General features: G+C 36.5%; 1 protein-coding gene across 2 annotated transcripts in view; it reads left to right on the top strand.

The window, feature by feature from the left end:
* Positions 1-203: 203 nt before the first annotated feature.
* The window catches only part of col28a2b (collagen, type XXVIII, alpha 2b), a 31,161-nt gene continuing 18,745 nt past the window's right edge, over positions 204-12,619 (top strand). The window contains exons 1-11 of one of the 2 annotated variants that reach the window (XM_073815327.1): positions 204-394; positions 2,602-2,760; positions 3,786-4,339; positions 7,061-7,081; positions 7,189-7,248; positions 8,655-8,708; positions 8,794-8,838; positions 8,925-8,951; positions 9,581-9,625; positions 9,705-9,744; positions 9,830-9,888. In XM_073815327.1, the coding sequence (XP_073671428.1) occupies positions 2,607-2,760; positions 3,786-4,339; positions 7,061-7,081; positions 7,189-7,248; positions 8,655-8,708; positions 8,794-8,838; positions 8,925-8,951; positions 9,581-9,625; positions 9,705-9,744; positions 9,830-9,888 (1,059 nt within the window). In that variant the 5' untranslated portion in view covers positions 204-394; positions 2,602-2,606. The remainder of the gene's footprint in view (positions 395-2,601; positions 2,761-3,785; positions 4,340-7,060; positions 7,082-7,188; positions 7,249-8,654; positions 8,709-8,793; positions 8,839-8,924; positions 8,952-9,580; positions 9,626-9,704; positions 9,745-9,829; positions 9,889-12,619) is intronic. The other variant, XM_073815326.1, reaches the window with a different exon arrangement.

A 12,619-nucleotide genomic window follows, 5' to 3' on the forward strand; every position in this document is an offset into this window, starting at 1 on the left:
ATTATTAAATTATTAATTATCATTGTTGAACAAAATTATTAAGCTATTTAGAATATTGTTATGTTAAAAAAAATAAGTTAGCTATAATTTTCATATTTATCATAATTTTTGGTGGGTGCATGTTAATGTAATTGCAATGGGAGGAGTTCTGAATATTTGGAAGTTTTATTCTCCTCTTGATGGCAGCAGATGTGCCTCACTCACATTTCCTACTCGTGCCGAGTAAATGCAGACACACAGCCTACAGTACGTGAACTTTTCATGATCACCTATTTTACATATATCTTTATATTGTTTACAAAATAAAGAGCAGGAGAAGAGGCTGCGATGTCTGTCATGAGAATTTGATCTCCATCACCTCGTTTGGCTGTTGCTATCAGTGCTGATCCACACAGTAAGTACAGTTTAAAGTGCTGTTTTTTATGTAGGGAGTGCAATGATTGTGCATTTGTCTGTGTGTTCATTGCTCTGGAGTGATTGTGTATTTGTCTGTCTCTCTCTGTCTGTGTTTATCTGTAGTGCTGGTGCATTTGCCTGGGTTTGTCTGTAGTGATGATCCAGTTGTCTGTTTGTCTGTAGTGATGATGATTCAGTTGTCTGTTTGTCTGTAGTGATGATCCAGTTGTCTGTAGTGATGGTTTATTTTTCTCTCATTGTTTGTCTTTAGTGATGGTCCAGTTGTCTGTTTTTTGTCTTTAATGAGGGTGCATTTGCTTGTGTTTGTCTGTAGTGATGATCCAGTTGTTTGTTTGTCCGTAGTGATGGTGTATTTATCTGTCTGTGTTTGTCTGTGGTGATGGTGTATTTATCTGTCTGTGTTTGTCTGGTGATGGTGCATTTATCTTTCTGTGTTTGTCTGTAGTGATGGTGCATTTATCTGTCTGTGTTTGTCTGTGGTGATGGTGTATTTATCTGTCTGTGTTTGTCTGTGGTGATGGTGCATTTATCTTTCTGTGTTTGTCTGTAGTGATGGTGCATTTGCCTGTGTTTATCTGTAGTGATGGTGTATTTATCTGTCTGTGTTTGTCTGTAGTGATGGTGCATTTGCCTGTGTTTGTAGTGATTGTTCAGTTGTCTTTTTTGTCTGTAGTGATGGTGTATTTATATGTCTGTGTTTGTCTGTAGTGATGGTGTATTTATCTGTCTGTTTTTTGTATGTAGTGATGGTGTATTTATCTGTCTGTGTTTGTCTGTAGTGATGGTGCATTTGCCTGTGTTTATCTGTAGTGATGATCCAGTTGTCTGTTTGTCTGTAGTGATGGTGTATTTATCTGTTTGTGTTTGTCTGTAGTGATGATCAAGTTGGCTGTGTTTGTCTGTAGTGATGGTCCAGTTGTCTGTGGTGATGGTGTATTTAACTCTCTGTGTTTGTCTGTAGTGATGGTGCATTTGCCTGTGTTTGTAGTGATGGTGTATTTGTCTGTCTGTCTGTCTGTCTGTCTGTCTGTCTGTGTTTCTCTGTAGTGATGGTGCATTTGCCTGTGTTTGTAGTGATGGTCGAGTTGTCTGTTTTTTGTCTTTAGTGATGGTGTATTTATCTGTCTGTGTTTGTCTGTAGTGATGGTGCATTTGCCTGTGTTTGTCTGTAGTAGTGATGGTGTATTTATCTGTCTGTGTTTGTCTGTAGTGATGGTGCATTTATCTGTCTGTGTTTGTCTGTAGTGATGATGCATTTGCCTGTGTTTCTAGTGATGGTCGAGTTGTTTGTTTTTTGTCTGTAGTGATGGTGTATTTATCTGTCTGTGTTTGTCTGTAGTGATGGTGCATTTGCCTGTGTTTGTCTGTAGTGATGGTGTATTTATATATCTGTGTTTGTCTGTAGTAGTGATGGTGTATTTATCTGTCTGTGTTTGTCTGTAGTGATGGTGCATTTATCTGTCTGTGTTTGTCTGTAGTGATGGTGCATTTATCTGTCTGTGTTTGTCTGTAGTGATGGTGCATTTGCCTTTGTTTGTCTGTAGTGATGGTGTATTTATCTGTCTGTGTTTGTCTGTAGTGATGGTGCATTTGCCTGTGTTTGTCTGTAGTAGTGATGGTGTATTTATCTGTCTGTGTTTGTCTGTAGTGATGGTGTATTTTTATGTCTGTATTTGTCTGTAGTGATGGTGCATTTGCCTGTGTTTGTCTGTAGTAGTGATGGTGTATTTATCTGTCTGTGTTTGTCTGTAGTGATGGTGCATTTATCTGTCGGTGTTTGTCTGTGGTCATGGTGTATTTATCTGTCTGTGTTTGTCTGTAGTGATGGTGCATTTGCCTGTGTTTGTCTGTAGTGATGGTGTATTTATCTGTCTGTGTTTGTCTGTAGTGATGGTGCATTTGCCTGTGTTTGTCTGTAGTAGTGATGGTGTATTTATCTGTCTGTGTTTGTCTGTAGTGATAGTGTATTTATCTGTCTGTGTTTGTCTGTAGTGATGGTGTATTTTTATGTCTGTGTTTGTCTGTAGTGATGGTGCATTTGCCTGTGTTTGTCTGTAGTGATGGTCCAGTTGTCTGTTTTTTATCTGTAGTGATGGTGTATTTATCTGTCTGTGTTTGTTGTTCTGTATTGATTGTGCAAATGTCTTTGTGTTTATTGCTCTGTAGTAATGGTGTATTTGTTAGTAGTGATGTTGCAGTTGTGTGTGCGTTGCCTGGTTCTGCTGTTTGGGGTGCAGTTTGTTTTGGCGCAACTGAATGATCTTGATGAAGAGGAAGAAGAAAAGGGAAACAAAAGAAGCAAAAACAAGCCTATCACCTCTAATATCATCCCAAAAAACAACGGTATGTAGTCACAGTAACCAGCTGCCTAGTCTGGAAAATGTTTTGGTCCAGATTGTAATGAACAATGGCAATTATTTCATGGTCATATTTTATGAATATCAAAAACATATTTATTTTTGACAGAGTGTATTATTTACACATTACAGCCATGTGACCTGCATTAAACTTTCATTTTTGGGTAAAATATATATTCTGTTATTTTTAAACCATTGAGGAAAGTAGAATACAACGTTCTTCTAAAAGTGAGAGAAGCTTACAGTAAATGTGCCCAACCCCATACCTTAATTTGAAAATTAATGCTGCTTATTGTCCTGGGGCAAGTTTCGTCTCTTTCTTCTCTTTCATAAATGTGATTTATTGGAGATTAAGCTTCCTTATAGATGGATCTTTTAACTTTTCACTTCTGTTTGGCAGACATTGCATGGCATTTATGTATCTCTTAAATAATAATGAAAAAAATACATATAAAGTAGCATTCACTAGCTGTCCTTACATGTTTGAATATTAAGCAACGAGCACCACACATTAATCCAAAGAATTCATCTGTTTATTCAGCACTTACATCTGATAGGGCTACTCTGGCGTCCTGAGTCTCACCCCAAATTTTTCTAAAATCATATTGTATTTTTCAGTGGTACGCAAAGCTTAGCTTAAAGGTTTCACCCAAAAATGAACATTTTGTCATTCACTCACATGTTGTTACAAACCTGTATAAATGTCTTTGTTCTGATGTAGAGCAAGGAAGATAGAATTTTTTTCCCTACTATGGAAGACAATGCGTTTCTGATTGTATATTTTAGTCTGGGCTTAGACCTTGTCTGTGGAACTGGGGAAAGGAGTATTGGTGTAGTATCTTAATGCAACTCCTGTACATACAAGTCTTACAATATTTTTGATGCTTTGTGTCAAACCTGATGTGTCTCATGGCAGCAAATTTGATAAGACCGGGAAAAAAATCAACTCCAGTTAAACATAGGGCCTCAGGGTGATAAAAAACTGACAATATCATCTTTTTATTGTTTCAGATGTGGAGTGTAATTTGGAGCTTGCGTTTTTAGTGGACAGCTCAGAGAGCGCTAAAGACAGCCACACTCAAGAAAAACGTTTCGTTACTGACCTCGTCGACCGGATTCAGAACGTCCGTCTTCAAACTGGACAAAGTCTGAACTTCAGAAGTGCCGTCCTGCAGTACAGCAGTCATGTGATCACTGAGCAATCCTTCAGACAATGGAAGGGTGTGGCCACCTTTCACGATCACATCGCACCCATTCCCTACATCGGGCACGGTACCTACACCACCTATGCCATCACCAACCTTACCCGTATGTTCCTGGAGGAATCTGGCCCTGACACAATGAAGATAGCCATCCTGCTGTTCGATGGCTTGTGGCATCCCAAAAACCCTGACATATTTTCCGCTTTAACTGATGCCAAAAACCAAGGGATTCAATTCTTCACAATAGGTTTTACAGCTGCGGCCAAAATGGAAGAGCTGCGACGACTGGCCAGTCCTCCGGCCACCCGCTACGTTCACAACCTACAGGACCGTGGTGTCGTGGACAAAATTGTCAAAGAGATTGTGAGTTTTTATTCTTTGTATTTTACCATACGAGATCTCTTTAACTTTGCATTTTTTTTCTGGATGCAGTTGTGGTAATGATTTTAATAGCTTGTTTTCTACATTCCAACAATAAGTCGTCAAGAAAAACGACATGCAGCTGGTGTAACTCAATAGAAATGTTTGCAAGCTGTGAAAACCTTTCATTTTTTGGGGAAAAAAACTTTGAAGTGTGCGTGTGTGATTGCTTCATTTGAAGTTAAGGTCAGAGAGTTGTGCAGAATTAAGGGTTGAAGGAGTTTATGCATCTAGTATCTATGGAAATCTTCTTATCTTTTTATCTGTCCTGAGGTAATGAAAAAACTCAATGAACTTATGCTTAAACTGATGATGTTAGGGTATAAATGTTAACTCTAAAGAGACTTGTAAGTGTTTGAAGTTAATTGCAAAAAGACCCATATGCCAACATTGTGTACTATTGCTAATGTGGGTTAAGCAAGTTCAAGTCTTCTTCTTTCTGCTTTCTAGTAAAAGTGGCCATTTAAATGCTTTAAAGCAGTGCTTTTCAAACTGGGGGCCGCGAGATGGTGCCAGGGGGGCCCCAGTTTTATGACATTTTATAAAATACATAAATTTATCATGAATTCTGTGTAATTAAACCTAAAAAATTAAGGCTACTAACCAAAAGCACTACTTTTTTGTATAATTTAATTTAGTTTTTTTATTAAAATGTTGAGTTTTAGAACAGTTTTTTGTCACAAATTTTCTTTGGGGGGCCGCGAAGGAATGCACCGTACACAAGGGGGGCCACACGCTGAAAAAGTTTGGGAACCACTGCTTTAAAGAACACTGGTGAAAAGCCAAATTTAGACCAACAGGAATTACTGTGCTGGTTCAGACTGGTTTATGTTAGTTGTAGTTGTGGTAGTGTTGGTGTTGTTGGTAAACCTGCAAACCTAAGTAGGGCTTACACATAACGATTAATCTCAACTAATCGTTTGCAGAATAATTTTTTATCATCATATTTGTATGTACTGTATATAATAATTATGTATAAATAAATACATACACATACATGTAAATTTTAAGAAAAAATTTAAATTAAAGGTGCAGTGTGTAATTTTTAGAAGGATCTCTTGACAGAAATGCAAAATAATATACAAAACTATATTATCAGGGGTGTATAAAGACCTTTCATAATGAACCGTTATGTTTTTATTACTTTAGAAGGAGACGTTTTTATCTACATACACCAAGGGTCCCCTTACATGGAAGTCGCCATTTTGTGCCACCATGTTTCTACAGAAGCTCTTAATGGACAAACTTTTTTATTAAGTTGTCTCCAATCATGACATGTTTGTCCTGTGGTGGCTACCGTAGCTTCTCTATGCATTTTAAAAGCAATGGGTGAGCTGTGAACTGAGCTGTTGGTTGCAATTTGGAACCTCACCACTAGATGCAGCTAAAATTTACACACTGCACCTTTAAATATAAAAGTATTTATATATAATATATTTCATAATTATTATTCACAGTAAAGACACATATATGACATATATATACTTTGTGCTGGCCCAATTGTTTTTTTTTTTACTTTTTTTAGGAGGTTTTCCTGAATCTGTTTTTGGGAACAGATGTTGTTCATTGGCGGTGTGTTAGATCGGAGCTTTAAGGTGATTTGACTGTGGATGCAGGTGCTTGACACAGAGACAAGAAAAGCACAATCAAGTCGTTAAATCGAAGGCCAGGAATAAATCTTATGTAATGCTATAATCATCTCTTCTCATTGACCATCTCTGTCTACATCTGTTTATCATTTACACGTATTACTCAAGGGGCAACCTTCTGATCTTTCTGATATGGAAGTGATTTAAACTGCAATTCATCGACTGGCCACTAGACGCTGGTTCCAAAAGGGAGTCAATTCCCATAGACCTCCATGTTAAAATGCCCAACTTTACAGTAGAAAATAATATGTTTACAGCCTGGTACAAAAAGTTATTTTGGTCTACATAGCTAATTTTGCCATTCATGACAACTGTGAGGGGGAGTTTTGTGTAACTAATCTGTTTAAATTATATTAATCCTTAAAGTTCTGCATAATTAAGGGCGTGGCTACTTGATTGATGGATGAACTGTTTACATCCGCTTTTCGACAGGTCCTGATCACACTGTCGGGGCTTATTTCTGAGATAACCATACATTATCCCTTACATTATCATACTGCTAGTTAAAATTGAAATAAAAAAATCCAGTGCCATCATGTCACATCTGTGTGTGTGTGTGTGATTTAAAGTCAAGCTTGTAGTGAAATTTCCTTTGTTATGGTTTCCTGTGATCTCTAGGGGCTGCATCTGTCATCACATTAGTGAAATGTTGTTGGGAATGTTGTATGGTTGTTTCTTTGAAACTTCAAGATCCATCATTGGATGTGGTTAACAAATATGTAGACTTTTTCATCAATATTTTTGACACGCAGCTTCTCATAGAAAGAAGCAAATGTTTGCACAACAAAGTATTTGTTTTTTTAGGCACGAATGAAGACAAATAGAGAGCTTGCTTTCCCACTCATGTCAATTAGTACACTATCCTTTTGTCTTGTTTGCATGTAACAGTGGCTTCATTTGTGATGATTTGAAATATCAATTGTTTATTTATGCTTATTTAAGATTTGTGTGAATTTTCTTTGTTCTTCTACATTTTTATTGTACAGTAAATCTCCCCTTTCCCGTTTCTTTCTAGACCGAGGTGGCGAATGAAGTGGTAAGTTTTTATTAAGCAACTTTAAGGTGAGATTATTAGGTGATATCATTTAACAGGGACCATATCTATTGTCTAAATCTCATATGTGTTTTTGTGTGTTCAAACAGTGTTCAATTTCCAAAAACTGCACATGTGAGAAAGGAGAGAAAGGAACCAGTGGATCCCCTGTAAGTGCTTCACATTTATCAAAACTCTTCAATCACATGCGGTAGATTTATACTTGTGCTATCAATAATAAATGTGACCCTGGACCACAAAACCAGTCATAAGTCGCCAGGGTATATATGTTGTAGCAATAGCCAACAATATATTGCATGGGTCAAAAATCATATTAAGTAAAGATCATGTTACATGAAGATATTTAGTAAATTTCCTACCGTAAATATATTAAAATTGTAATGGCAAGATGAAAAATTATTTTTTTAACTAGTTTTAAAAGCATGCATCAGGTTTATTTCAATGCACAGTGTATTTATGTTAATTTTACGCAATAAAAAATACATTTGCACCATTTTTATGAAAGTTAAGACTGAACAGACCTGAAAATGTCAAATGGTGTAACCGCCAATTGTGCCACAGAATGAGAAATATTAAATATTTTATCCACCATGATGGCATATAAGCATAATTATCAAACAAACAAAACAAAATAATAATTTTAAAATATAATTTATTAGTTATTTGATTTCTACATGTAAAGTTCAATGTGTTTTTGTAATATTTTTCCTGACATATGCTGAAAACAGCTCTGTTTTCTAAATAATTTTTGACAAATGATGTAAAAATTTAGGTAAAAAAAATCATATAACACTAAACTAGATGATTATATTTTATTCCACAATTTTTATGAATATATTTATATTTTAATAAATAAATACTAGTTACACCAATTGACAAATTCTAACAAACCATACATCAATGGATAGCTTTTTTATTTAGCTTACAAACAAATTGATCCTTAATGACATGATATGTCACTCATATGTCATGGATTTTTTACCTGTGATTGAAACGAAACAACTGCAGGCTGTAGAAAATAATCTCAAAGCTGGATGTATAAGAGAGAGATGAAAACTATGCACCGATACAAAAAACATCTGTGCCGATATCGATATTCGATTACTTTTGAAAATCTGCCCTGATCATCGGCTGTTTTTAAATAATAATATAAAAATGCTTTTATCTGCCGATACTGATTATTACGGAGCCCCTAAGGGGACATGTAGAAAAAATTAAATAAAGTTTAGTTTTGCATGCGCACGTGAAACTATCGCGTGCGCACGTGAAACTATTGCGTTTAGTTTCGCGTGCGATAGTTTCACGTTTGCACACAAAACTAAACATTTTTTAAAAATTCTGAACATGAAGGTTTCGCGTGAGCACATGAAACTAAACTTTAGATTGTTTTACTCCTTAGGGGCACGGTAGATTATAGACCGATTACATCTGTGCATTCCTAATGGAAACGTCACTTCAGCAAATGTGTTTTAATGGTTGTAATGATGTTTATAATAATCATTATGAAAGTATAAGGGCTGTATGTCATAGTTTCTTTTCCACCATTGGACTGCAGGGTAAGAAGGGTCGGCCTGGTGAAGATGGAAGTCCAGGAGCCAAAGGACAAAAGGTCAAAGTTATCTTGAATGACCTCTTACTGTATGTGAATCAAGTATTTCTTCACATTGCCTAAAAACATGATGTGCTTCTTGCAGGGGGAGAGCGGGTCTAGTGGTTTTCCTGGACGAGACGGTACCGAGGTGATCATCTCAGTCCTAAACATGACTGATTTTTATTCGCTTGTGCAATGTGTTTATCTCATTATATGTTCTGTGTCGATCATCAGGGGAAACCTGGTTACAAAGGAGAGAAGGTATTTAACCCTATGATGCACTTTATGATTGCATTCTTATTATGTTCAAATGATCTTTATTTGTATTTTAAAGAGCACATATTATAACCATTTATACAAGATGTAATATAAGTCTCAGGTGTGCCCAGAATTTGTCTTTGAAGTTTAAGCTCAAAATATCCCACAGATCATTTATTAGCATGTCTAAAATGCCCCTATTTGCAATCAGCGCTATTTTCATGTCTGTACCTTTAAATGCAAATGAGCTACAGCTGCTCGCTCCCTTACCAACACATAATGAGCCCTTTCAGTAAAAAAAGATCTGATTTCTGTGCATACAATATGGGACAATAGTATATTTAGATTTACAATATTCTAACAAACACATTTAGAAAAGCTTTAGAGTAAAATTAACCAGTAAGTCAGTGGCCGTGGGTGGGGCTTCATCAGTGTGACATCACATTAACAAGATATTCAAAACGGTATGTCTAGTGAGACTGCTTTGGTTTAATGGGGATTAAAAAATTATTGTTTTTCATGTCCAAACGTGAATTTTGCATAATATGTACCCTTTAATGTTGTGCTGACTTCATATACATTGCTATCTGTGTCTCTGAACTATGTGATGTGCATGTGGTTTTGCTTTAAAGGGTGAGAGAGGAGAATGTGGACCACCAGGAATTAAAGGAGACAGAGTTAGTGAGACTTTATCTACTGTATCGTCATAGATAATAACCTGCTACACGCTGTCTGATAATGTCTGATTCTTTACAGGGTCCTGAGGGTCCCGTTGGCAACAGAGGAAGTCGAGGACTGCAGGGATGTCTTGATAATACTTACAGTGCATTTGTGACAAAATATGCATTTTACCCGTTACCCTGGTTAAATGCTAATTTCCTTGCAGGGTTCGCCTGGACCTAATGGGGACACCGGTCCTGAGGGTCCTCCTGGCAATAAAGTGAGTAAAATTTGGCAATTTATTTTGGGGGGAAAATAGCAGATAGCATGTGGAAGAGTATAAAATAAATGGGACCGATTCATAACGGTAAACTTTGCTTCCTATTCTTATAAAGTCTAAATAAATCTTTCTATTGTTAGTGCATTTAAATGCATTTATGAGTAACAAAAACAACACAATAGATAAAACAATCTGGAGGGTTACTTTTTCATATAGTACACTCAAAATCTGTTGTTAAAATGTTTATTGTTTTATCATTGTTTAAAATGTTTACATACATAAAAAAGCTGAGCTAATAAAAAATATGTAATAAATAAAACTGAGGCTTCTAATAGAATGTGCTTTGGCGGGCAACTCACAGACTGTGTGGGCAACCTGGTGCCCACGGGCATCATGTTTAAGACCACTGCTCTAGATCTTCTTTATCAGTGAAGAAAGGCATTAATGTACTTCTACACCGAGCTTAATTATTATTCTGGAATGTTCTCTTTATCGTGTTTAAGGTGAACAACAGATGTCTGAACTTGCTCTTGCACATGCATGTGACGCGTACGGAGTTTCACCTATGGGTTTGAATACAGTAATAGCAGTCTTTAATTCATTATGACTGACATGAGCCATGCATTTTGTAAGACCCTGTGTGCATGTGCCCAATGAAGGAATGCAGACAGACCTGCGCCTAAGGCTTGATATACAGTACAGTTATCTATTATCATGAAATTATTTTATGTGTAAATGCTTTCATTATTTAGGTGCTTCTGGAGGTCTTTTCGAGTCCAAAGATCTGTACCCGGCCTAATCTGGCCTGAATTGCTTCTTACCCGAACCTGCCTTGCATAAATAATTTTTTTTTTTTTAGAAAAACCGAGGGGCAGCCCTGTCTGATGAAGCCAATACGGAAGTGACTTAAACTGCAATTCATTGACTGGCCGCTAGAGGCTGGCTCCAAAAGGGAGTCAGTGATGCGTGGGTTGAAAATGAGCGCGTTACAAGTCATCCAAAAATATTTTTAATGATGTTCGGGTCACGGTCAGTCAGGTCGTTTGAAATAAAATGCCAATTAACTATTTTAACAATATTTTGTACCCAACCCACTAATCTGATTAGACCATTAGCATTGCGCTCAAAAATAACCAAAGCGCTTAAGAATAGTCCCCTGCTATTGAAAGATACTAAGGCAGGGGTCTCAAACTCAAACTGGCTTGGGGCCATTTCTGAGATTGACATTTCATTGGAGGGCCGCAGAGCTATTTTAAGGTTCAAAAAAGTACAATATTTCTGTAAATGTACTGTTTAAATTCTATTATTTAATGTATAATAATAACAGGGTTTTTATCTTTTAATATAAATTATTTTATAAAAGCAGGTAAATCATTTCTTAACCTTATCTTTAATAACTAAGGCTTATTAAAACCTTGCACTAAACTAACAAATAAAATTTCTGTATAAATGTATAAACTATTATAAAAAAATTACCATCAGTAAGTGTTTGTGTTTTGATTTATTTCAGTCATCATATTGACTTTATTATGTTCCATCTTTGTTTTAATGTTTTAATGAATTTGCTATTATATGTGGAAAAATATTAATAAGTGAAAGTGATTCTTAAAGTTTTGAATACGTTGTCAATGTTACATAAGCTAGTTAAACAGAAAAAAATATAATACTGCTCTATTTGTAATTGCATAATAATATATTATACTTCAATAATATATAGCAGTATACATACTTTTATCCTCTGTACGCTTCTCCTCATCTTTCCTCTTTTTTTAACCTGGGCACTTTGATGGCTCTTTTTTATCTGTAGCTTATGTGTTGCATTACATCTATGGCTCTGCTTCATATGCGGTGTCTCCATTAGAAGCTGTGACTTGTTGATGTAAACCCCACCGAAGCTCTTCTCTGAGCCGAGTATCTACCCGAAAGTAACAAATCTTCTCTGGACAAACACAACAAAGTCCCGACCAGATTAACTGATCACATGGTGACAATGATATGATTGACCCGAGATTCAGATGAGGAATTAAAATCCGATCACGCATTCCGTTATCCTCGCAATCACGGAGTGCGCGCTCATGGCTGCGTAGCAACGGGTGACCCACGCCACGAAGCGCAACTTCCGCTCTCGAGCACTTTAGAAAGTAAGAAACGCCTTGACTCGGTTTAACACGCGTTGTTAGACGCGACATGTGAACGAGCCCTTAAACTTTTAAATAAAAAATTAAATGAATATAAAACAAAGGGAATAAAAAACTTTCTGCGGGCCAGATTATGTTATATTGTTGAAAGGTGCCGCAGGCCACAGAGAGGGGGAGGGCGGGCCGCCAATGGCCCGCGGGCCGGGAGTTTGAGACCACTGTACTAAGGGGACTATTTTCAGCTGCTGCGTAATATCATTGCATAATATCAGTTTTAAATAGAAAAAAATATCAAAACTCTTTGGTTATTTTTTAAGGTGCGATGCTAATGGTCCAATCAGATTCAATAGATTATGCTTAGCTATTATAAAAGTTGTATCGCCAGACATGGAGATCGCCTGAATGGATTCCAAAACGGTAAGAATCAAATGTTTAACTCTAGGGGAGCTGGAAAATGAGCATATTTTCAAAAAAAGTGGAGTGTCCCTTTAATCAAACTCTTTTTGTGAGCATCCTCCCACAGATCTGAAATTTACTTGTGGTGGTAGCTGGTGAAAAGGGCGATCATTATTATCCACCGACAAAAAATGGTC

Source organism: Paramisgurnus dabryanus, chromosome 7 (genome assembly GCF_030506205.2).
Source record: "Paramisgurnus dabryanus chromosome 7, PD_genome_1.1, whole genome shotgun sequence".
In the NCBI taxonomy this organism is placed as follows: Eukaryota; Metazoa; Chordata; class Actinopteri; order Cypriniformes; family Cobitidae; genus Paramisgurnus; species Paramisgurnus dabryanus.